Source organism: Trachypithecus francoisi, unplaced genomic scaffold (assembly GCF_009764315.1).
Source record: "Trachypithecus francoisi isolate TF-2019V2 unplaced genomic scaffold, Tfra_2.0 Lachesis_group7, whole genome shotgun sequence".
In the NCBI taxonomy this organism is placed as follows: Eukaryota; Metazoa; Chordata; class Mammalia; order Primates; family Cercopithecidae; genus Trachypithecus; species Trachypithecus francoisi.
The window spans coordinates 25726635-25752509 of NW_022681472.1; the positions used below are offsets into that span (position 1 = coordinate 25726635).

Below are 25875 nucleotides of genomic sequence, written 5' to 3' on the forward strand. Positions count from 1 at the left end.
CCTCTTTTTGTAAAGAATACAATCTGTAACTGATTTGCATATTCAAAATGTAAGTAAGTATATATTCAAAGATTTAATTGTTAAAGAGAAAAACCAACACAATATTTGAATCAGGAGTAAAATAAATGCTAAAATAACAAAGAAGCACTCCTGTGGCTTTAATAGACAATACTGATGATTCCTTTTCTCAGCAAGAATCTAACCTGGGTCCAAGTTGGTCAGGACATTCCTTGCGCTTTCTTGTCTCTGCCCTGGAGGGGTCAGAGGTATTTTCTCCCATCCCACTCATCTTGAACACATATCAGCAACTAAAACAGAAAACAGAGAAGAGGAAGAGAAAAATGAAGAGAGCTGATGATGAAGTGTCTGATCATTTTACCAACAATAAAAGAACTTCAACTCCAATCAGAAATTTGACACCAGTAATTAACACATTGTTTTATGTGCATGTATAATTTCTAATATACAAGCTGTCTCTTTTAAAAAATCTTTTAAGATTAAGCAAATGTAAAGGTTAACATTTAAGAAACAAACAAGCCTACCTCATTGGGCCCAAACTCTTTAAACAGGAGTTGTATTTCAACAGCGCTATGAACTACAATCTACCAGCTCTGGGTTTGGGCTGCCAGCCTCCAGTTTCAAGAGTGATCTTGCACCATGTGGAAACTACAGGTGTTGTAAGGGGCTCCTCCCAGTCTCTGTTTTGGGTTAGCCAATGTGAAGTCTGTGCTGCAATAGCTCACCCATGACAGACAGCCCAGGGAAGAGCCAACGCCAGGACACGAAATTGAAGGTTTTCAAATTTAACTAGGTAGATCTGACACCCCTGTAGCCCCGAGTTCCTGCACAAGGCCTCTTAATCAATGCCCCCTAGTGGGGGATCTTCCTGGCCCCTCGAGAAGCTCCTGTCCGGCTCTCCTGCAGGAGCTGCCTGGTTGCTCCTCCCTCGGTGCCCTCTCTCCGTGGCAGCTCGCCTCCCTGCACACAGCATGGTTGCTTCCTCTCTCACATCCTGCCCCCTCCAAACTTTCCTTCCCTCAGTTGGTTCTGGCTGATATCGCCAAAGGTCTTAAGATATGCCCCTAAAGTCAGGTGAACTTTACTGACCCCAAGTGGGAAGGACCATGATCAGCTCCTGCTTGCTGAATTCCTCTCGGTAAGAAAATAAAAAAAATATAAGAAAATCAGTGTGCTCGTCATCACTAACACAATCAAAATACTATTTAGGTAAGCAAGAACAAGCCAGTGACAGAGGTTTAAGTACTAAAAGAGCTGAACAAAGAGACTTACAAAGACTGTGAGGAAACCATAAAAGACTGCTATTCAAGGTATTCAATAACTGCTTACCAAAAGAAAAAACAATGCAGCAGAACAAGTTGAAATCTGCATTTAAAGTCTTTCCTAGAGCTCCTATTCTATGCTACTTCCCCTTCCTTCTGGCCCCCAGACTTCTAAATCGCCTTTGCCCTCCTTTACTTTTCGTAGTGGCTTCTTTTCTTTTCTGGATAGGAAAAAAAAAAAAAAAAATCAAAGGGAAGGCCAAGTGCACTAGAAGACAGAGAACTTAAGGAAGATGACAGAGGACAATCAAGAGTAAGGACAAAGAGCAAGGAGGGCTAAGGAACATAATGCATACCAGTCAAACCGCTAGGCCACTTCTTCCCTGTCATCTAGGGTGCCCAGTCTCAGCTGTACTACACTAATTTCTTCTGGCCACTTCTGATACAATAGCGCAGTGGAGTTAGTTTTTTTTTTTTTTAAGAGTCATACGTAAGCAGAATGAAGAAATATTGTATCCGTTTAGGGAGGCTGCACCAATGGTACACATTTGATTTAAGAGGTAACACAGAAGGGAATAATTCTCAAAGCTGACACCCAGGCTTCTTGCTGGTTGGAGCAATGCAACCAAGTCCCTATGTCCCACACCGTGGTCACAATTTTGGCTTAATTATAAGTATAATCTGTATTTATTTACTATGAAAGAGGCAGACTATGAGAGGCAGGATAGCAGAGAAGTTAAGGGCCAGTATTCATGTCCAAGCTTCACCACTTTTAGATATGTGAGGCTCACTTGAGACCAGGAGTTGGAAACCAGCCTGAGCAACACAGCAAGATCCCATCTCTATAACAACAACAAAACCCTAAATTCCAGAATCCTTCTCAAATGATACCTTATAAACATTCACTTTCAGTACTTCTCTCTGAACCACAATTCTCATGGTTTCAATCATGAGATGTAAGAAAAAACATTACATATCCAGTCTAAGTAAGCTTTCAACAAATGACCTAGGAGATTTTCACTCTGAAAGCAGCTTTCTAGAAGTCATACAAACGTAAGAAAGTTTCTATCATTCAAATATAGCCTTCAATATACAGTATAGCAAAATACCCTATACAGTAGGTATAGGTGGCAAGTTTTGCTGTTAAAATGGCTATTCTCCCCCCGCCAAAAGTATTGCTAAAAAGTATAGTATTATCAGAAAGATCAGAAAGCTTTCAAAACACAATTAAAGGAAATGACTGTTTTACCTAAAGTCATATACACCCAGTTTGAGGATGATTTAACATTATTTGCATCATTTACCTGTGAATATTCCGAAATACATATGCGAACAACTGCAACACATGAGGGACAGCACTGGGACATAGGGACCAGAGGGAGGGAGATAAGGAGCCATTTTCTAGTCTAAGTATAGTAAAATCATTTGAGCAGACTGTTTATAATTTGCTTGTACCTACTCAAGGTTGGCTTAAAAACCACTCTATTTGTAGACTGAAAATATAATTTACTCTTGAAGTAAGTTATTTAAATGCCAAGTTTTCCCTTTTATTATGTAGTGGTATCTTAAACACATTTCCTCAAAATCTCAACTTTTGGCTTGATGAACATAATTGCTTCCTTATATTTTTGTGTCTAATGCACATGTCCTCTTCTCAGAGCAATATTCCTGGGCTATGTGCCCCAGTACACACCTCCTACCCACCTTTCCACCACCAAGGGAAAAGTGAGGTGGAGTCGGGAATGCCTCGCCAAGCCAAGGAAGGATGGCTGCCTCCTGGTAACCTCCAGGAAGTGCCAACACGCAGGGGTGCCCTGTCTAAATCATTGCAAATCACCCATAAAAACAAAAAGGAGACAGACCTGAGACCAAAACGGGGGAGAGAATGTAACACTGACACAGGAAAGGGAGGAGGAGGACGGGGGGTGACAGGCAGCTGCAGTCCTAGAGCAGACACGTAAATTTATGCCCTGCGTTTTAGTGGGAGAGTCAAATAAATAACAGAAAACCTCATGAATGAGGTGCTCTAACCTAGAGGACTGTCTGATATTTCTGATGCCCTGTGTGAGGAGGCTGGGCTGGCAGCAAGTGTCAGTATTTCACACTGGAACAAGAGGTGGGGCCAGGTGAGTTCATTTCTCCCCCACTCAAAATACTGGGCAACGCAGAAGTGACGCAAATAAAAACCAGAGAGAGATACATAAGTTATAAAAATGACTTTCTTCTAGGTTATATAAATTACTTTTTCTATATAAATGTACATTCTAGTGTATATTCACTCATAGAGAAATATCTAAAATAAACGATATGGACAGAGGAATTTTGATGTACTTTTGTAGACTGAAGTTAAAAAATTCATTTCCAGAGTAAAGGCAGGAGATGGAAAATACTAAAAGGTAGCACTGAAGGTTCTAAAATTTCATTTGGTAACCAGCCCTAAATTAATAGTTTCTTATAATTGCTGCACACTCACATGAAATTAAAATTCTTAAGCATCTCACTCTCAATGCCGAAACTGTTTAATGTAAATCACAAAAACTGAAAATGACACAAGTAAACTCTCAGGCTGTATTTGATGGTAATTACAGTCATTGAGAGCAAACCAGTTTCTAACAGATGTTGGGGGTTGTGAAAGGACAAGGCTGAAAAAAAAGTTTCAAATCATCCATTCTTGTTATCTGTAACAACACAATAGCCCTGCTTTCACAGTGACCATACATCCTCCCTTACATCCCTTGATATCAACTTGGATGAGCTAGACAGTAGGGAAGAGTTACAGCCTTATGATTAGTAAGTTTTATCTCTAAAAAGTAACAGTATTCTGGGAGGGGTGAACAAAACCAGTTGAATCCTTAGCATAATGACAGAAAGCAAAATAAAATGTTAAACCTCAACACAACTCAAAAATGTACTCTTTCATGGGATTCACCAATATAACTTACAAGTTAACAAAGCTTTGCTCTCAACACAATCTCATACTATTAAAGCTTGTTAATCATCCATAATTTATGTAAACGATAATATGCATTTTATCTTTTATCAGGACAGGCTATCTTCCAAACAAGGCTTGTAAAACTGCCAGATGCATTATATACAGAACAAATTCAGTTAAAGAATAAGGATACTAGTGCTGCTGAACACCAAACATAATAAAGTGATCGAACATCTATCCCAATTGCTAGCTCCAATAACTGTTCTTAAAGTTAGGCCCTCTCTGAAATTCCCCAAGTTAGAAACGACATAGAAAGAGCTACTGGAAAACTTCTCTTATGAATGTCTACCTGAAGAGGACCTGCCTGATAAATCATCTAGCTCTTGTTATGAGAACAGAAAGACTCAGAGACTTCTGAGGTTCCTTCTGAACTCTCTTTACAATACACATAAGAAATTGTGTAACATGTAATCTAATCCTTTACAGACTTTTAAAACCAAGAAATGCTCAACCAATATTAAAAGTATATATATAAAACCTCACTTAAATACCCTTCCATTTCTATTAAACTAAACTACTAAAGGACAATCTTTTAGAGCCCACTGTTTCTCAGAATTCCACCTCAATAGCTAAAGCTGTATCCACTACTGCTTTCCCACAAATGAAAACATTTGCTCATTCTAAACTGGCAACAGTTTTTTCTTCAAAGTATACTGTGTTCCAAGAGTGATCCCCTTATAAGCATAAAAGCAAGATTTCTGGGCCAGGCTCTGATAAGTCTAAAAAACATAGTATCTAATGCTTCAATAAGCAAAATGTGCTCTTTGGCTGTAGATGCCTGAGAAAGGTAGAACAGAAAGTAAGCCAAACTTGGGAAGTCAGTAAGATGATACAGAAGACATCCAATTGCTAGAGGAGGGGAAAGATCTCTTTTCAAATAGGGTTAATTGGTCGAAATTACCCAAAGCAGACATCATTTTGGCAAGATCCCAACTTCTGGCAACAGTTGAATAAATATTCTATGCAGGAAATATACAGACTACTCAGGGATATACTGTTGATTCATACAAAGAATCATCACACAGACAAATAAAATAGAAGTAGAACTATGTGGATTTACTAAATGCTAGGATGACAGCACATAGAAAATCAAACTTTGCTCCCCATTGGCAAACTAGTAATGCATTTAACAGTGATAGAGGACATGACACAATATTTTTTAAATTTTTACTTAGTAAAATTATGTATTATTTCCGCCCAAGTGTCATTACTCTTTTTTACTAGATCATAAGGTCTCTTTTAATTTCATCTTTACATAACACTGTAGTGCTTCCTGGTTTTCATACAGTAAAATTTTAATCTGCCTCACATACTACAATCTGTATCTATAGATTAATGTACAGACTCAGAAAACTTTACATTAATTCATATAGTAACAACAGTTAAGTTACCAAGATTTAGAGGACTTACTTCAAATAAATCCAGAAAAATCTAAAATTTGTTTTCAAATAAGTTCAACTTTACTAGTTTAGATCAGTTTACTGTACATTTGCCTTTTAAAAATAACAGTAAGATAGACACAAACCACTATTATTAGGATATGATTTTTCAACACTAAAACACTAGCCATTTATCGTTAGGTAGAGGATTAAAGAGAGCAACATATCCTACAACTACAACTAGTCTCTAGGTAAAATGGTTTTAGCACCTACCTTCTCTTATGCTGTGTCTTAGTCCAGGAACAGTAATAACAGTGTATAAACAAATGTTTAAGCTAAAAATTTCTTCCTCTCAGTATCGTCTACTCTTAGATTACTTTTGTATAATGGCCTTAAAGTGGTATATTAGATAGTAACTAGAAAACATATTCCATTTTCTGACTGAAAGCCAATAATACTCATGAATTTTTTAGCTGAAAGACACTTCAAGATGCCATTGGGAAGACTGTAATAAACACATTAGGCTGCAAACGGGCAGCAGCAGCTCTTTAACACATGCTGCAATAATCAAATAAATGGCTACATTCATGTTCACTGGTTACACAAATATTTTGCTGTAACATATCCATCATCTGCGTCTCTCCTAAAGAAGGGGAAAACCTCCTTAAAAGTCTTACCTTAGCAAAATTCAGGGCAGAATACATAAGTAGCAGGGAGCCGTTCTAAACTATCATTACCAACATGGGGGAAAATGTCTAGTCTGACATCAGTGGCATATGATGGTTTCTACTTTCTGAATTCTCATAGGCCAAGTTCCTTAACATAGCCTGTCACTGGACTGCTTATATATCGACATCAGCTGGTGCGAATATGGCCAGGAATAGCAAGACTAGGTTTTAATAAGTCCTCAGATGAGAAAACATCGCGGGAAGAAGCTGCATTCCTTGCATAATGTAAGCATTTTCTCTCCCCTTCAAGAAGAGTGTACTCAGTGTCTTTTTATTATTCTGAAAACCAGTTTTCACCAAAGGCTTAGCATTCTGGAAAGAAGTCATCAAACCAAGGACTACAATGTAGTGCTTGTGCTTGAGTTTCATAACCTGTCCAGACTAAAATTCAATTATCTTTCTTTATTCTGAAACCCATTTTAAATTTTGTTATGAGATTTAAAAAATGACTTTCCAATTCATGAGAAAGTTAACTGGCAAGGGCAAGGCAGTCTGTACCTATACAAATAGTGTTTTTTTAATCATTTGAGTTGTCAACAGTTCTTAAATAAATGAGAGTTCTCTCTCATAGCATAATACGTTGTTTAGGTTTTTTGCTAACATTTATTGAAGACTTATTATGAGTTAGGTTACTCTGCACATATTTCCTTGCTTAAAAACCACAATTTGATATGTATATATACATCTTACAGATTATATAACCTCTCTGACCTGTTTCCAGTAATTTGCCTAAGTCACACAGATCATGGGTGTAATGATAACAACCATCATCTATGGAGTGTTTCTACATTGGTTGGCATTTTCTACGTACTTTACCTGTATGCACTCCTTCAGTTCCTGTAACAGCCTGATTATCACCATTGTATAGATGAGGAAATTGAGGTACAAGAGAAATAAAGTAACTTGAAAAAGGCCACACAGGAAATCTTGGAGTTCATGAATCCAAACAGTTCCTCAATTCTTAACCACTGTAATGTGGGCATTAAAGGTTCCTATACTTTGATACTTTCACTGAAGAGAGAAATTTATAAACTAGTGTATATTATAGGAAGCAGTATATTTTAACTTAGTCAACAGTGACTATGTAATTTGAAAGCACTTTTCCTTTTCTTAAAAACAGTATCACTGTGAAATGTAAAACACTTCTTTCTGTTAAACAGTGTGTATGTTAGAATCATGTATCCCTTTATTCAATAAATAACTAACGCTCCAGGCACTGCTGCAGACACTGGAGAGAAAGTCAAGACAAAACAGCTAACAATCCCTGTCCTCCTGCAGCTCACATTCCAGCGCAGAAAAGATATCATGCGCAGCTCATGCACAATTATTCCCCGAAGATAAGCAAATATTTTTGTTATTATTGAATTTATTATGAAGTTAGTAAGACACCAACTAGAAATTTTATTTGGCATACCAAGAATGCTCAGTTTCACTCAAAACAGTAAAAACCTTCTTTCTTCTGTTTCAGAAATGGTAACTGGTTAATTTAAAAAGTCAGTTATGAAGGGTAATTGTAAAAATGATACATTCCACTTTAATAATTTCCTTTTAACTTTAAACACAAATGTAACTTTGACTCTCAGTCTCCATTGGTGTTTCACAGTGCTTTTCTTGCAAAAATCATACCTATAATTTATCATATAAATAGTGGACAATAAAACCAGTCTCTACTCTCCAATTTCTGTTTATTTAAAACAGACCTAGAACTTATAGACACTTAGATTTCTTTAAAGTGCTTATAAGGTACAGATTTGTATGATTTTTTCCCAGTGTATTAGACATGTGTTATGTGTCCTATACACCCATTTGGCAGCAATGTTTGTTCATTTCACTTTGAGTCTCAGTTTTCACAGAAACAAATGTATCTTTTCAAACTCACACTCGATACGTTACATATATTTAATTAAATTATGTCATTATAATAACAAGTACAACTGGCAAAAACTGTCTGGAAACAAGAATCTGGCTCTCGGTAGGCACACAATATCATGGCTAGGTGCAGAGTGCCCCACCCCCGCCCCGCTTCTCCCTGTCCTCCCGCTCCTCTGTTTCCCTACCCCTATCCTCTCCTGTCCAGAGTGGGACGTACTGAAGTTGCCCATCATCCTGAGACTCTCAGACAGTGGCAGCATCAGGCCATGATTTATTAAGGAGGAATGCAGATCTTCTTGGGGGTATTCTAGTCTATCAGTCCAAAGGTGGTTTTTTTTTTTAAAAAAAATCAGAATTTACACAAACCCAAACTGAGGGTAGAGGTCATTCAATCATTCAACAAATATTAGTGAATACCTATTATGCGCCAAGCAAAGTTCTAGTTATTGGAGAATATAGCAATAAACAAAACAGACCAAGTCAGTGACTCTTATATTCTAATAGGAAAGTAGGGAGACAGTGGGGAATAGCAAAACAAAAATATTTACCACATCAGATAGTGATTAGAGATATAAAGAAAAACAAGGTAGGGCCGGGCGCAGTGGCTTACGCCTGCAATCCCAGCATTTTGGGAGGCCGGAGCAGGAGGATCATGAAGTCAGGAGTTCGAGACCAACATGACCAACATGGTGACAACTGCCTCTACTAAAAAATACAAAAATTAGCCAGGCGTGTTGGCGCGTGCCTGTAATCCCAGCTACTCAGGAGGCTGAGGCAGGAGAATCACTTGAACCCACACGGCAGAGGTTACAGTGAGCCAGGATCGTGTCATTGTACTCCAGCCTGGATGACAGAGCAAGACTCCATCTCAAAAAAAAAAAAAGGAAAAAAGGAAAAACAAGGCAGGAAGATTAGGATAGAGCATAATGTAGATGGGGTGAGGGATACTATTTTACATAGGTAGCCAGCAAAGTCTTCTCATATGGGTGTTATCTGAGAGCTTTCTAACAGATCTCTAAGATTCATAATATAATTTCTTTAATATGCAACCATTAATCATATGAAAAGCTGTACAATGTGGCTTAGATCACATTCTCTGGTGTTAACTCTGGCTGGAAATCCCTAGAACACCACATATATTAGTTATTTGACCTGGGGCAAGTTATTTAATTAACCTCTTTGGAGCTCTGTTTCTTCATTTGTAAAACTGGAGCAATAATACACACCTTTATAGGCTTGCTGAGAGCATGAAATGTAAAGGGCACAGAAGAGCAGCTGGCATATAGTAAGGGCTTATTTAATAAACATAAACTGTTATTTGAATTTAATAGACTATAAATGTTAACAAAATAATCTAAACTGATGGTGAATTTGGAAAGAAAAATTAAACAGAAAATTAAAGAACTAAAAATTAATTTAAAACATAAAAGTTATCAAAATATTAGCAATTAAAGTATTTCAATAGGCACTATGGGTATAATTTAATTTTTGTATTTTCCAAATTCCCTTTCATTAACACATCAGACTTTTGTGAGTTTATACTAGGAAAGAAAGAAAGAAAGAAAGAAAGAGAGAGAGAGAGAGAGAGAGAGAGAGAAAGAAAAGGAAAGAAAAGGAAAGAAAAGGAAAGAAAGGAAAGAAAAGAAAGAAAGAAAGAAAGAGAACGAACGAACGAACAGGAGGGACAGAGGAAAGAAAGAAGAAAAGAAACAAAAGAAAGAAGAAAAGGAACGAAAGAAAGCTGACTGTGCGGCTGGGAAAAACAAACTAAAACCTAGGCAAAACAAACGGAATTTTTAAAGTAACCTGCTCTTTGGAATATAAACTGTAAGTGTATTAATTGTTTATATGCATATTTACAGAAAAAATATTGCAAAAAATGAGGTAAACCTATACGGTACTAAGCGGCACAAAGACTGCCTACAATGAATGAAATGAGAAATCAAATCTCATTTTACTGGTATTAGCAATGAAATTTCAAGTAAAAATTATTTTCTTTGGTAAACCAAAGGATATTTCTGTAACAATTTCCAAACTACTAAATCTGTATTATAACTATACTTAAAACTTAGGGTAAACTTAAATTTACCCCAAGTTCTTCTATATAACATAGATATTTAGGTATTTTAGAGTCACTAGCATATCCTACGTTCTTTAACTATATGGACCGCTCATGTTTTTTTCTTCTACTGACTCTTTCAGAGCAAGAAATATATCTAAATCAGAAGAGCTTTCCAGTAAAGGTTACTAAAATTGCCCTTCTTCCTCAGAAAAATCTGGTCTATCCTTCCAAAGCAGCTCAAAGCATACTCCCTTTACGCAGGCTTCATTGAGTCCACCAGGAAGAATTAAAGGTTCCCTTTTACTTGTTCAAAGCCCATGGTACGTTAACGTGAAAGTAACACTTTTTTTAATGCCTCCTGATCAGCTGCCTCTTTCCCAGGAGAGGGTCCAGGGTGTTTGTTGGCACCCACAGTCCCCATGAGGCAGCCATTTGTGGGCCCCAGGCAGGTTCATGCTGCTGCCTCCCACTCCAGTTTCTCTGTGTCAGGGATGGGCCTTAAGAAACTCACTCCTTCCCTTTTGTCCACTATCACTCATTGAACTCCAAACTTTCCTGTGGGTTCTTTACCTCGATCAAACAGAAAAGCAAAACTTTCAAGCATGTGGCATGAAAAAAGTACAGGACCCAAATTTAATAAAGGCTTGTGGTTTGAGAAGAAATAAGGGACATAGTTATAGCCTTTTTTGGCAGCGTAAATAATGTTTCCTTTCTAGGGTGACGGTGTAAGAAGTATTCTTATGAAATACTTTTTTATGCTCTTCTCTCTATTTTCTACAGAGGTAGAAAATAATAATAAGGAAAAATCTAGTTTGGGAGGACCTCTGAATCATTTTCTTACCATACGAATTCCTACAAACTTACTCTTGGTCAGATCATTACAATAATTCTTAACACTATTTGTTATGAGGCAATGGTTGACATTAATAATGAAAATGGCAGCTCTAGATTAACAGAAGCTCCCCTGCTCCAAAAAGATACCAATTTTGTCTCATAAAAATAAACCAAATTAGGCCAGGTGCGGTGGCTCATGCCTGCAATCCCAGCACTATGGGAGGCCAAGGGGGGGCGGATCACCTGAGGTCAGGAGTTTGAGACCAGGCTGGCCAACATTGTGAAACTCCATCTCTACAAAAACACAAAAAAATTAGCCAGGCATGACCGCACGCACTTGTAATCCCAGCTACTTGGGAGGCTAAGGCAGGAGAATCACTTGAACCCAGGAGGTGGAGGTTGCAGTGAGCCATTGCACTCCAGCCTAGGCGACAGAGTGAGACTCCATCTCAAAAAAAAAGCCAAATTAAGCATTTTTATTTGCAAATAACACATACCTACAGAATGTTTACTGAGAATTACTAGAACTTAGAAAGTTTTTATTTAACAAAAATTCATTATATAAATGGAATTTGAAAATTACGTTGGCACCTAAAAATGTGAGTCAAAACCCTTAACCATTTTTTCTCCCTCAAATGACGGATTTTGGTAATCATCAAAACCAGCCATTCTGTAAGATCATGATTTATATTTTAGCTCTTTTAAGTTTCAAACTTGAGACACAGGCAAGTAGCTGTCAGCAAAAGCATAATCATATTGCTATCACTGGGATTGTACAGTGGAATCTAATTCTCTGACCTCAGTGTCAGAGGCTGGGGGACCCTCTAGTTTTGGCAGACAAACTTTGTGAAGAGCATAGAATAGCCTTGGCAAGCTGCCAGTGGAGGGTTTTCTCCCCTTTATAGCCCCAGATGGAGAATTATTATGCTTTGTGGAACTAAATATGTAATTAGATTCAAGAATGGTAGCTTCTAGTTACCCCTTGAGTAGTTAATAAGAGTGGTCTACAATAGGCATTAAAAAGATTAAAGAAAATTCCTTCTATTTTGTATGCTGCTATCTGTTTCTTACAAACAGTCCGAAGACGTTTTTCCACTGAGAGAATAAAGAACAACTGTTTATAAAAGCTACACCTATGGATAAAGCTCTCTAAGACTGCTGCACTCTATTTAGCTATAACTAGCAAGTAATAAAGCATGGAAAGAAACTTAAATTGAGATAATTGCTTGACACCTCATAGACAGCTAGCTATATTATATTCCTTCCGCCTGATACCAAAATAAAATGGATGATAATCCATCAAGCTGAAATTTAAGCCCTTGGTTCTAGCTGGGATAGAATGATATGGAGAAAACTAAGCTAGCTCTCAGAGACACCACGACACAGTATATACGTGTTCATAGCATGAACATACGATTTCTTTAGTTGGTATTTTCATTCAAGTCAATGTTTCTGAAGCAACAGCAGTGACTATTCTACTTACGGCAAAAATATATCTGAACAATCTCATGTTACATATGGTTAAGTTTCTAACTAATATAGGTCTCTTTTGGTTTAAAATAAAGCCTAAATTACAGGCTTTTAACTTAAAAATCTATTTGCATTTATTTTCTTCTGATATTGAATTCAACTGTACTGATAATTATTGAGTAGCTGCTAAGGACAAATTACTTTGCTCTATGGACAATGCAATACAGTCACTGAGTAAATAACAGAATTTGATCTCATGAAATGCAAGATTTAGGAAGAAGATACAAGTATGGAATTAACACAGAAGACAGTATACATAAAAAGCACAAAGTGCTAACGAAGGAAAAATTACTTCCTTCATTAGGAAGAGTAGACAAAGATTTTATGAATGCCTGAGCTAGGTTTTGAAGAATGGGTATAATCTTCCAAAGTGAAGGCGAGATGGGTGAGCATGTATAAGAGAACTTCAGGGCACCAAAGTGGTACAGTTACTAAAGAGTGAGGCAATGCTAGAGTTGTTGTGGGGAGCCTGCATGCTGAGATGACCATGGGACCCGGGGATTTGGGAGTATGGATCTATCCCCTCCTCGCTTTCCTCTTTCTGCCAGGCCCTGGACTGAGTGCCAACGGCATCCTACCTGAGCCAGCACGACCCACGCTTATCAAAGAGTCACCTGGGAACTGTCAGAAATGTACTCTCTGGCTCTGACCAGACCTTCTGAAAGGAGACTTTGGAGGTGAAACACAGCATCGGCTTGCCAAGCCCTCCCCATGATTCTGATGCTTGCTGAGATGTAAGTTGGAACCCCTGCCCTAAACTTTAGAAAGAAATTGTCTTGCTCTATGGGTGACCTGAAATCTGACTAACACATAGTGATTTTCTTCCTCTTTGAGGGAGAAGGAAAAGAAGAGATAAGGTAGAGTATATTTAATTCATTTAGTTCATTTATTTACCAGGTATTTAGTTAGGCACTTACTTTGTAGAGTCTGAAAACCTTAACCCCCAGAATAAGGAGTAGCTCTTGTCAATTTAATAAACTGTGAGTACAATGAAAACTTTTGAGCTGAAGATGGTAAAGTCACAGTTACGCTAGAAAGATTAGCATGGTAGCAGTCTAAATGATGTTTCTGGCAGTGTAGGGAGGAGAGACTGGAAAACCATTAATAGGATACTGCAAAAGGCCACATATTGTATGGCTGCATTTATATGAAATGTCCAGAATAAGCAGACCCGTAGAAACAGAAAGTAGATTGGTGGCTGCCAAGGGCTGGAGGGAAGGGGAAATGGGGAGTGACTGTTGAGTATAGGGTTTCTTTTGGGGTTGATAAAACTGTTCTGAAATTAGATCATGGTGATGGCTGCACAACTTGCAAATAAACTGAATACTCCTGAATTGTACACTTTAAAAAGGCTGAATTTAATGTGAATTATATCTCAAGAAAGCTATTATTTAAAACAAAACAAAACAAAAAGAACAAAACCAACAAACTTAACCTGGCAACACTGTGCAACAGATAAATGGATAGTTTGCAAGTATTTAGAAAACACACTGGGGATTATTATGAGCAAGGACTTCTCTAGCAACATTCATTCCAAATGAGTTTTCCTTATTCTTTTTGCTAAAGAGATCAGAGTAAGAATTTTAATTTTTTAAAGCTTACTTTTTGCTTAATAAACATGCTCCTAGTATACAATTTAGAAAACACAAAAACACAAAATAGAATAGCACATATTCCTACCACCCAGAGAACAACCAATGACTTAAAAAATTTCCTGCTCAGTATTTTAAAGTGTATGTGTGTATACAATCAAGCACAAACTGTATACATAATTTTATACCTGGGTCTTTGTCTTCTTAATGTTATCCACTAAAAATTTTCCATGTCATTAAATGTCTTTATAATTTTTAATGGTGCTATGATATCCCATCATATGAATATACCATACTTAACCATTTGTTTCCATTTTTGCAACTATAAATAACTCTGATTAATATCTTAAATATGTCTTGATCCACATTTCTGATTATATACCTACAATAGTCTTAGAAATGTAATTACTAGATCAAAGGGTCTGATCATATTTAATCCTATTTATGTACTGTCAAACTGCTTTCCAAGAAGACTATTAATTTACAACCCCCTCAGCAGAGTATGCGAGTTCCCTTCTCACAATTCACGAGTATTAAGATTTTCTAAAAATGCTTTGCTAATTTAAAGATTATGGTGTGACACTGTTTTACAATTTAAACTGATTCCTAGTAATTGAGTATCTTTGAATTGTTTTAGCACTTCATTTCTCCTCTGATGAAAGAATGCTGAGTCAGGTATGCCATAGGTGCAATATGTTGAGATCAGCTAGGCATGTGATGTAATGCTGTTGTGCAGATGAAAGCAAAATGTGGGTTCCACTGGTGGTCTTCAACTTTGGCCACTAATCAATCACCCAAGGAGCTTTTGAAACCACAGTTTTCCTGGCTCCGCCCCAGACCAACTAAAGCAAAATCCCTTGAGGAAAGACCCTAGGGGATCAGTTGAAACCTACTGGGCTGGATGACAATGGAGAACTGAGTCAAGGCTGGTGGAATAACATGCTGGGTGTTAATAGAATATTAATCCTGTCTGGTTCTCCTGAGAGGCCACCACTCCCCTGCAGTCTACTCCAGTGGAAGCTGCTGTCCTCTCATTACACAGATAATAGGGATAGTATGTGGGGTCACCCTCTCCTCACTCTATTACAAAGATGCCCTTATATAAAATCTTTCCCCCTCTGAAAAAACCCTCTCTCCATCAGTACCATAGAACACCTCTACCTATCTTCCTAAGTTTACCAACATGCAGCTTAATCCCCCACAGTTACTGAAGAATTCTGCCATCAGACTAGCGCTTCCTCTATAGCTCAAATCTGGACATCATTCTGAGTAATTTCAAAGACTGTGTGGATGAACTAATGAGCATCCCCCAGGTCCTTGTCTGTCAACTCCAACAAACTTCACCTCCCCTCTATTTCAGCCGCTGCCTTCTACAATCATGCTGTGAACCTTGTTACCATGCAGAACTGTTCCCATTTGAACACCATTTTTTTGTCCACAAACTCCTAAGCACACTAGCTTTCATACTGTCTTCCTCCACAACAAACTGTCTTCAGTGTACCCCAGTCCCCTGCCCCTTTCCGTCATTCTCGGCTAGAGCCACCTGCCCACCCGCAGCCACCCCCGTTCCCTTTCACACCCTCCTCTCACAGAATTCTTTCAGCAAAACTTCATTTCCAAGTCTTTCCACCATAAGGGGAAGCTGAGCACTGATGGAGAATATCAAGCAGCTAAGGGCAGAGTGGCCCCAGTTTCTAAAACTGCCCAGGTCCTTAGTCCTGCCTGTCAATCCTTTACTTTGTTCTCAGCTTGTTCTACTGACCTCAACAATTATTTCCAGCTTTTGCCACTTCAGCAAACACCCATTCAATTTGATTTTCCTCAACTTCCCTTCTTCCTGCTTAGAAAGACAGCCACCTCCATCTTCAACATCACTGCTGGTGTCTCAGAGAATGTGTGATCCTTCTGTCTGTAAATACTAACTACTCCAACCCCATTTCTATTCCCCTCCTCACCTTGTGAGACCCTGCTGCAATAGCCACAGCTTCTCATTTCAACCTCTTCCTCTCTACTGAAAGCACACTCAGGTTATTTCCATCCTTTAAAATAAAAATGTTTAGGCCGGGCGCGGTGGCTCAAGCCTGTAATCCCAGCACTTTGGGAGGCCGAGACGGGCGGATCATGAGGTCAGGAGATCGAGACCATCCTGGCTAACACGGTGAAACCTCGTCTCTACTAAAAATACAAAAACTAGCCGGGCGAGGTGGCGGGCGCCTGTAGTCCCAGCTACTCGGGGGGCTGAGGCAGGAGAATGGCATAAATCCGGGAGGCGGAGCTTGCAGTGAGCTGAGATCCGGCCACTGCACTCCAGCCCGGGAGACAGAGCGAGACTCCGCCTCAAAAAAATAAAAAAAATAAAAAAAATAAATAAATAAATAAAAATGTTTAAAGGATGAACTTAAATTCCTCTCCAGCTACCACACAATCTCACATCTTCCTTCACATCAGACCTGTCTAAAGAATACAAAAGTCTGGGATTCCTTTATCTCCAAACACTGGGGACCATATGATTTAGAATTTACACACACATATACATATACATATATATATACACATATACACACACATACATACACATATGCGTGCATATATATATATAAATATTTCATTCTAGAAAGGTAATACATGTCAGCCAGGTGCGGTGGCTCATGCCTGTAATTCCAGCACTTTGGGAGGCCAAGGCAGGCAGATCACAAGGTCAAGAGATCAAGACCATTCTGGCCAACATGGTGAAATCCTGTCTCTACTAAAAATACAAAAATTAGCTGGGCAAGGTGGTGCACGCCTGTACTCCCAGTTACTTGGGAGGCTGAGGCAGGAGAATCGCTTGAACTTGGGAGGCAGAGATTGCAGTGAGTTGAGATCGCACCACTATACTCCAGCCTGGGTGACAGAGTGAGACTCCGTTTCAAAAAAAAAAAAAAAATAGATAATGCATGTCATATACCATATTTCATTATAACCCCAGAGGGGTCTACAGAAGCATTCTATAATCAAATTCAGTATTATTTCTGCAGTGAAATGTATGAATATTCACACCAAATGAAACAAATGATGATTATAAATCATCTCACATCCATTCAGGTCAGGTTTTACCGCCAAATGAATTACAAAACATCTTTCCATTTTAGTGTGCTGAATTTTGAGATTCAAATGAGGGAATACAGGCATGTAGATTATTCTCCTATTCCCTTCTACTCACTGTATGACCCAGAGATGTTGTATTCCCTATTACCCCACTAAATCTGCCCTCCCTAGTCTTCCATGACATTCAAATGTCAACCTACAGCAATTTGGGCATACTATATGTTGTTACCAAACTTTCTGCTGTGTTTACCACACTTAAAAATCACACCCCTTTTGTGGTTCCTCCTTTAACCTCTCCATTTTGTGGCTTTCATGACATAACAATCTATAGGTCCTCCTCTTACATAATTATTCTTTTTCAATCTCTTTCATGGGATCTTCTTCCTCTTTGAAGTTATCCAGGTTTCCATCTGTCCAATTCTCTCCTCATTCATCTCTATTTAAAAAATTATTTTTAACAGCTTTACTGAGGTCACATGTCATAAAATGCAGCAATTTAATGTATACATTAAAAAGCAGTTTTAGTGTATTCACAGGGTTGTGAAACCATCACCATATGTAATTCCAAACCATTGTCGTCACCCCAAGAGGAAACCCCAAACTCATACAAATTAATCCCCATTCTCTCCACTATTAGCCCCTCGCAGCCACTAATCTACTCTCTATCTCTATGGATTTACCTAATATGAACATTTCATATAAACAGAATCAAATAATATGTGGCCTTCCATGCCTCGCTTGTTTCAATTAGCATAATGTTTTCAAGGTTCAGCAATACTGCTGCATGTATCAGTACTTCATCTCTTTTTAAGGCCAAATATTCCATTGTATAGCTATACCAAATTTTGTTTACCCATTACTCAGTGAATGGACATTTGGGTTGTTTCTACTTTTTAGCTATTATGAAGAATACTATTAAGGACATTTGTGTGCAAGTTTTTACACAGATATATGCTTTCCATTCTCTTGGCTATACAGCTAGGAATGGAATTGGTGAGTCATATGGTAACTCTATGTTTAACTTTTTGAAGAACTGCCAAACTACTTCCCAAAGTTCTACACCATTTTACATTCCTACCAGTAATAAATGAGGATTCTTTTTTTTTTTCAAATCTTCTCCAAACCTTGTTATTTTTGTTTTCCTTTTTAAGTTATAGCCATCCTACTGTATATTAAGTAGTATATCTCACTGAGGGTTTGATTTGCCTTTCCCTAATAACTAACAATATTGAGCATCTTTACTTGTGTTTATTTGGCTATTTGCATATCTTCTTTGGAGAGGTGTCTACTCAAATCCTTTGCCTGTTCCTAAAATTAGGTTCTCTAGTGATTGATTCTTAATAGCTTTTGGGGTTATGAACCTCTCTGAGTATCTGATCAAGGTCAAAAAGTAAAAGCACACACATACAGAATATGACATACAATTTTTCCAAAATGTCACTAACTCATTAAGATCATTTATGGATCCTCCAGATTAAGAACCCTTGTTCTATACCATAGGTTCTCAACCATGGCTGCAGACATAAAAACCACCTGATTTTCATTTTCCACTGCCATATGATCCATCAATTCTACCTCTAAGTATACACCCAAAAGATGTGAACTTTATGTGGGACTCAGACATATATATATCCATGCTCAAAGCAGCGTAATAGGTGAATAGGTTTTGCTAAAGGTAAAAACAACCCAAATGTCCATCAACAAATGAATAAATAAAATGTGCACACATATAATAGAATATTATTCAGCCTTAAAGAGGAAGATGGTACTGATACATGTTAACACATGGATGAACCTAGAGAATATCCTAAATGAAAGAATGATTCCACTAATATGAGGTACTTAGACGGGTCAAATTTATGAGATAGAAAGAGGAATATAGATTATCAGGGGCTGGGGAGTGACAGGGAATGGAATTATTAATGGGTTTCTATTTGGGATGATGAAAAAGTTCTAGAAATGAATAATGGTGATGGTTGCACAACACTGCTCATGTATTTAACATTCCTGAAATGTGTACTTAAAATAGCTACAATGGCAAATTTTATGGATATTTTACAATAAAAAATTTTAAAAAATATTTTAAAACACCCGAGATAACCAGGTACCATTCCAGAGCCATTAAATCAGAAATTTTAGAGGTGTGGTATGACCATCAATATTTCTCTTAGGCCAGGCGCAGTGGCTCATACTTGTGATCCCAGAACTTTGGGAGGCCAAGGCAGGAGGATCACTCAAGCCTAAGAGTTAGAGACCAGTCTGGGCAAGAAGACAAGACCTTGTCTCTACAAAAAAATCAAAAATTAGCTGGGCATGGTGGTGCACACCTGTAGTGTCAGCTACTTAGGAGGCTGAGGCAGGAGGATTTCTTGGGCCCAGGAGATCAAGGCTGCAGTGAACTATGATCACACCACTATGCTCCAGCCTGGACAACAGAGTGAGACTTTGTTTCAAAAAACAAATTTTTTTTCTTAAAAATTTTCCAGATAATTCTGATGTTCAACTAGGATTAAGAACTGCTGCTTTATAGTATCTTTGGTGGTACCAATTATCCTTATGGGTTCCCCAAATCTTTCCAGCCTTCACCTCTCAAAGCTTTCACCTTAAAAATCATGTTGCCTGCTAAGTGACTACTCAGAAAATTAAACACATTCATTTTTATTCCCCGCCCCCAAAATGCCCCATGTGTAAGATGTCAATCCACTGAACATCCTCCTTATACTTCTGTATTCTTGTCAAATCATCAACAAGATAACTGTGCCTCTCCAATATCCTCAAGTCTCTCCTCTTATCACTTTGCTAATCACTACTGCTTCTATTTCAGGTCTTTATCACCTCTCACCTGGATTATCCAAAATAAGTCTCCTTATTTTCCAGATAACTTCCCTGATTAAAATTCTTTAATGGTCTTCACTCCCTCCAAGAGGAAGTCTGTGCTTCCTCAAACGTAATACAAGGCGCCTTATGATCTAGCCTGTGCCTCTGTCTCCAGGTTCATTTCTTGTCCTTTTCTGTTTGCCCGGGAACTATAAAATGCACATGGTTCCTCATTTACTACATACTAGCTCTTACCTAAGTTCTTTTGCTTGTCCTATATGCAATAAGCCATATATCGTCTCCTTTTGGGTACCCCCCGCTCATCTTTAAGACCTAGCTCACACTGACTCTTCCTCCCAATATTAAATTCCACTCTTCTGTCTTCTAAATGCCTACACAGTTGGCTCTCTCCATTATCTGTGGTTCTGTATTCACAGATTCAGCCAATCTCAAATTTGAAACCTAAAAAAAAATACAACAATAAAAGCAATACAAATAAAAAAGCAGAACAATATAACAACTATGCGCACAGCATTTGCAATGTATTAGGTATTATAAGTAATCTAGAGATGATTTAAAGTATGTGGGAGGATGTGCATTATATGCAATTACTATGCCATTTCATATAAGGGACTTGAGCACTGGCGGATGTGGGTCTCCATTGGGTTTCTAGAACCAATCCCCTGTAATACTGAAGAACAACTGCATATAACTCTACCATTAATTATGTATACCATAACTATCTTATTTATGTCTTTTCCCTACCATATTTTAAGCTCTTTGAAAGATAGAAACGAAGTATTTCTCATTTTAAAAAAATCCTAGGCCCTTATTAGAATGCCTGATGCACAAGTGCTTAATAGTCATGGAATAAATTGCTTTACAAACTGCTATCGAGTTTGAAGCTACTTCACCAAAATAGGTAGCATCGTTGAATATTTACTATGGTATAGTAGTATACTTGTATTATTTTATTTGATCTTCACAATTAACTGTATGACGTAATTATTATTATTCCCTGAATGAAAATCCAAGTAACATGACTAAGGTCAAACACAGACAACAGCTGGTAGAAGCAGGATTTGAACCCATGCTGTCTGACTCTAGGCCTGTACTCTTTACCTCTAGGACACTGCCTCATTATTAGAGGCACTGCTACTCTCTCAACTTCTTACTGTGCATGTCTCATCTCAAGTAAATAATTCCATCCAGTATTTTCCTATGGTTTCTTTTTTTTTTTTTAAAGTATAAACTTATACTTTTGTATGTTAAAATTTAGGGCCAGGTGTAATGAATGGCTCATGCATGTAATCCCAGCACTTCAGGAAGCCGAGGCAGGAGGATTGCTCGAACTCAGGAGTTTGAGACTAGCCTGTGCAACATAGTGAGACTCTGTCTCTAAAAAAAAAAAAAAAATTATCCGGGCATGCTGGCATGCACCTGTAGTTCCACATACCAGGGAGGCTGAGGTGAGAGGACTGCTTGAGCCCAGAAGGTGGAGGCTCTAGTGAGCCAAAATCACACCACTGCACTCCAGCCTGGACAACAGAGCAAGAGTCCATCTTCCAAAACAACAGAAAGAGTTTACAAAGCTTTAGCATATTACTATACACTCTTCATAGCCAGCATAACTACTCCAAGAACAAACACAGACACTTGCCATTAGGTTGAAAAAAAAATTAACTGTGTGAAGTTCTAAGTAAGGGAAACCAAAGATGATGGTCATTTAAGTCAAAATAACCAGGGGATTTTAGGTGATTGCAGTTTACTATGATTTAGCCAAATGACTTGATGCTAAATATAACAAATATACCCACAGACCACCAAAACAAAGGCAAAATTAAAAATATGTGATTAAGATAGAAATATGAGATTCCATGTTGCTCCAGAAAACAGAAATGGCAGGTTCATGGATAACTTAGTCAATGAATAAGAGTGTGTGTGTGTGTGTGTGTGTGTGTTTAAACTACTTAGGAAGAGGACATACATAGGTGAGAAAATACACCACATATGTTAAAGGAGTATTTCACAGACAAGAGATGACACACTGACAAAATATGCAGTTTAAACAACAATATACTAGGTGCTTAGTAATTAGTATAGTGTTGAAGAATGTATTTGGCATGACATTATTTGATTCTCAGAGCTCTACAATGTAAATATTGTTCCTATAAGAAAATAGATTCAGAGAAGTTACGTGATCTCTCCAAGGTCTCAAAGCTCTTACATCACAGGACAAGGCTTGAAACCAAGCTCTGACTGCAAATGCCATGCTCTGCACAATTCTTCCCATGTCTAAGAAATGCCATTAAATAACTACCTAGAAATACATAACAGGAGAGTTGCTAAAAACAACACAAGGAAATGATCTAAGTAAAACATATATGAAAAAATGAACAAATCATCCTCAAAGTCTATGGACTGTCTGTCCCTGGAGACCAAGGAAGTATGAATTTTCCCTTTACCCAAATCTTCCTTGAGTTATGTCACTGGGATATGGTGACTTGTGCTTCTGTTCATTTCTAGCACCCAAACCATTCTCAGCAGCTCCAGATACTGACCATAATCAACAGCATATATGGTACATTACTTGCCCAAACCACAAAATTATACAGAACTTAGGTGATTTAGACATTCAGGACAGACCCAGGCCCCCATAAGCTCAACTGTGTCCCCATTTCCCTCCATATCTGCAATCTTGACCCACTATTCTAGAGAAACAACAGATTTTTGTGTCTCACAGTAATTGGGTTGATTTCTCTTACTTAGGTGTGTTCTGCTCACATTAACCTCTGTATAAGAGACAACTTTCTGTTTACATCCGCTACCTTGCCTTTTCCTACTTAATCCTAGGTACTCTGATAACATTTCTAACCAACTTTAGAAGACTGTGTTTCAGAATCTAATTTCAACTGCCTTGAGTTTACCTGGGAGTTGAAATATCTGGAGGTGATGGGAGATCAAACCAGGTAAGACAGAACGGGCCTCAAACAGGTCATTACAGGAATTCTGTTTCAGTCTTGAAACGGTAACTGAATATATTTGAACAATGGTTCATTCTGATAAACATATATAACAACTTATCATCTAAATGAAAGACTAAACTCTATCAACCATCAAGCAGAAAAACCAGAGAATTTAAATTGGTCTTCAAATTTCAGGTGTGAAGAAATACAAGACCTAGAGTCCTCATTGATCTTCTTGGTAAATGTCACGTAGTACAAGACTCCAGTGCACTCTATTCTGAACCAAACAATCCATTACCACAGCCCGTCCTAAGAACCCACAACCTGCTGATGTAAGACAGCTTTTCTCCATCTCCTTACACAGAAGACACCCTGATAACACGATGAGACACTGCCCCCCAGCACTTGATTCAGGTATCCAATCTACAGGTTGCCTGGGTCTAGGGGGATGGCTTGGCACAAAAGTTCTATCCAGACAAAGACAATGGTGATTGGTTGGCTCAAACAGGTTGTCAGTCTTTGGGATAATTATAAGAGAGAATTGTTCAGTGAGAAAAGAAAGCAACAGCTAAAAAGACACATAGGAAGAAACCACAAGATAATAAAGTTACAAGGAGAAATGAATGAGCCAAAGTTACAAGGCAGAGAAAAGATATGCAGTGAGAGTGTGAATGGGCTGGTTAGCTGGCAGGACAAGCAGAGCAGAGCAGATTGAGAGACCACCTTTGCTACCACAGTCAACAAGTTCATGGTTCTCCAACCACTCCACACAGGAAATCATCTCTTGTGCCCAATCCTTTCAGATTTCAGTATCTAGACTATCACACAGACACAAAGGCTTTGGGGAATTGTGGCCCTCTAAGCCTTTCCAACAAAGAAGCTCTACTGAGAAGGGCAGCCCTATTTGACTGCATCTACTAACATGGCCTTCAACCTCCAGATAATAATAAGCTTCAGAGTCACTTCTTTTTTCCACCATTTACTAGCTGTACAACCTCAGGAAAGGTACTTACTTAACCTTTCTAGGCTGTTTCCATGTCTGTAATATTTGCAGATAACATTTACTTCACAAGTTTGAATGAAAATTAAATGAGATAAAGCAGAAAAGTACATGGCCTGGTATACAGAAACACCCTCATAAAAATAAGCTGCCTTCATTATTATTGTCATTATTATCTGAAACACCTGGTCCATTGTAGGTACTCCACAAATAGCACTCCCTATTCAAACAGGAGATGCTCTGTCTTGTTTCAGCTCTTATACTGTAAAGCAAGTATCTTTCTGCAGTCTCTTTAGGGCCACATTTTTTGCATTTTTGTTCTTCTGCTGTTGAAAATGGCCCCCAAGCATAATGTTGGAATGCTATATAGGGTTCCTAAGTGCCAGAAGGCTGTGATGTGCCTTATGAGAAAATACGAATGTTAGATAAGCTTTGTTCAGGCAGGAGTTACATTGCTGTTGGCTGTTAGTGCAATCTTAATGAATCAACAATATTATGTAACTTACATATTAAATAAGTTGTCTTTAAACAGAAATACACATAAGGTTATGTATTGATCAGATGACTAAGATGATGTGACCAGAGGCCTACAGGAACCTAACCCTCAATTTTCCACTAGGAGCCATGGCTCAGAATTCACCAGTTCAATGTTTCCCACAACTTTATAAAACATAACTCCTGTGAAATCAGGAGAATCAATGCTATTACATTAAAGGTAGAATATGGGACTAGGTGAGAATGTCTAGAACATGAAGTAGGAGGGGCAGATCCAGATTGTGAAAGAGAGTCTTAGTCCTAACAAGGAAGGTGGACTTCTAATTGCTTCTAATCTGTACTTGCTGATTCAAAGACTATGGGCTTGGGAAGGGTCTGTATACCTTCCTCCTCTTTATGGAATCCCTGGTATCTGTAAACAAGGATGTTTATTTGGATTCTCTGTGGTTTTTATACCTGAATGCTCCATCATAGCAATGCAGTGAGTAAAGGACCTTGGAGGCAGCAAGTTCTCCATTTGCCAAGAAAAAGGAAAAGAAACTAAGTAAGAAAATATGCAACACACTTCTTTCAGATCCCAGAACTACAAAGCTTCTCCCCACCCAATTAATCTCATGGCAATTCATAGTCAATCTGTTTTAACAATCTCTGCTATCCCATTTTAATGCTCTCCTTCATTCTCCTTCCTCTAAAGCAGATTTCTGAATTAGCTGGGAGTTAATGTTCATGAATATGTTACTTTTCAATGCAGACCGATTACTCTTTAAATAATGTCTTACTCTCAACATACTTGAAATGAAACAGAAGTCCACTAAAGTACAAACATTAAAAAACAAAAAATTACTTCAACTGTAATAGTTCTCTCCTTGTCTGTTACATTCATCTTGTCCTCATTCTAGAATAAATCAGCAAATCTAACTTAACCCAGCATTATCTGAACTCAATATACACAGTAATTTAGAGCTTAGACTCTTTTTTTTTTTTTTTTTTAGTAGAGACGGGGTTTCACCGTGTTAGCCAGGATGGTCTCGATCTCCTGACCTCGTGATCCACCCGTCTCGGCCTCCCAAAGTGCTGGGATTACAGGCTTGAGCCACCGCGCCCGGCCCTAGAGCTTAGACTCTTAAGGCAAACTACCTGGCCTGAAATCCTGCACCACTGACTTACTAGCTGTGTGAGCTTGGACCAGTGACTTTACCGCTCCATGTCTCCCATCTCCCAACTGTGAAACAGGAATTGAA

At 38.2% G+C, this 25875-nt stretch overlaps 1 protein-coding gene across 12 annotated transcripts in view; it reads right to left on the minus strand.

The window, feature by feature from the left end:
• Positions 1–25875, minus strand: part of NCOA2 (nuclear receptor coactivator 2) — a 306182-nt gene that overhangs the window by 112663 nt on the left and 167644 nt on the right. For all 12 annotated transcript variants that reach the window (XM_033203006.1, XM_033203007.1, XM_033202998.1 and 9 more), the window contains one exon: positions 204–308. In XM_033203006.1, coding sequence (XP_033058897.1) covers positions 204–289 — 86 coding nt within the window. In that variant the 5' untranslated portion in view covers positions 290–308. The remainder of the gene's footprint in view (positions 1–203; positions 309–25875) is intronic.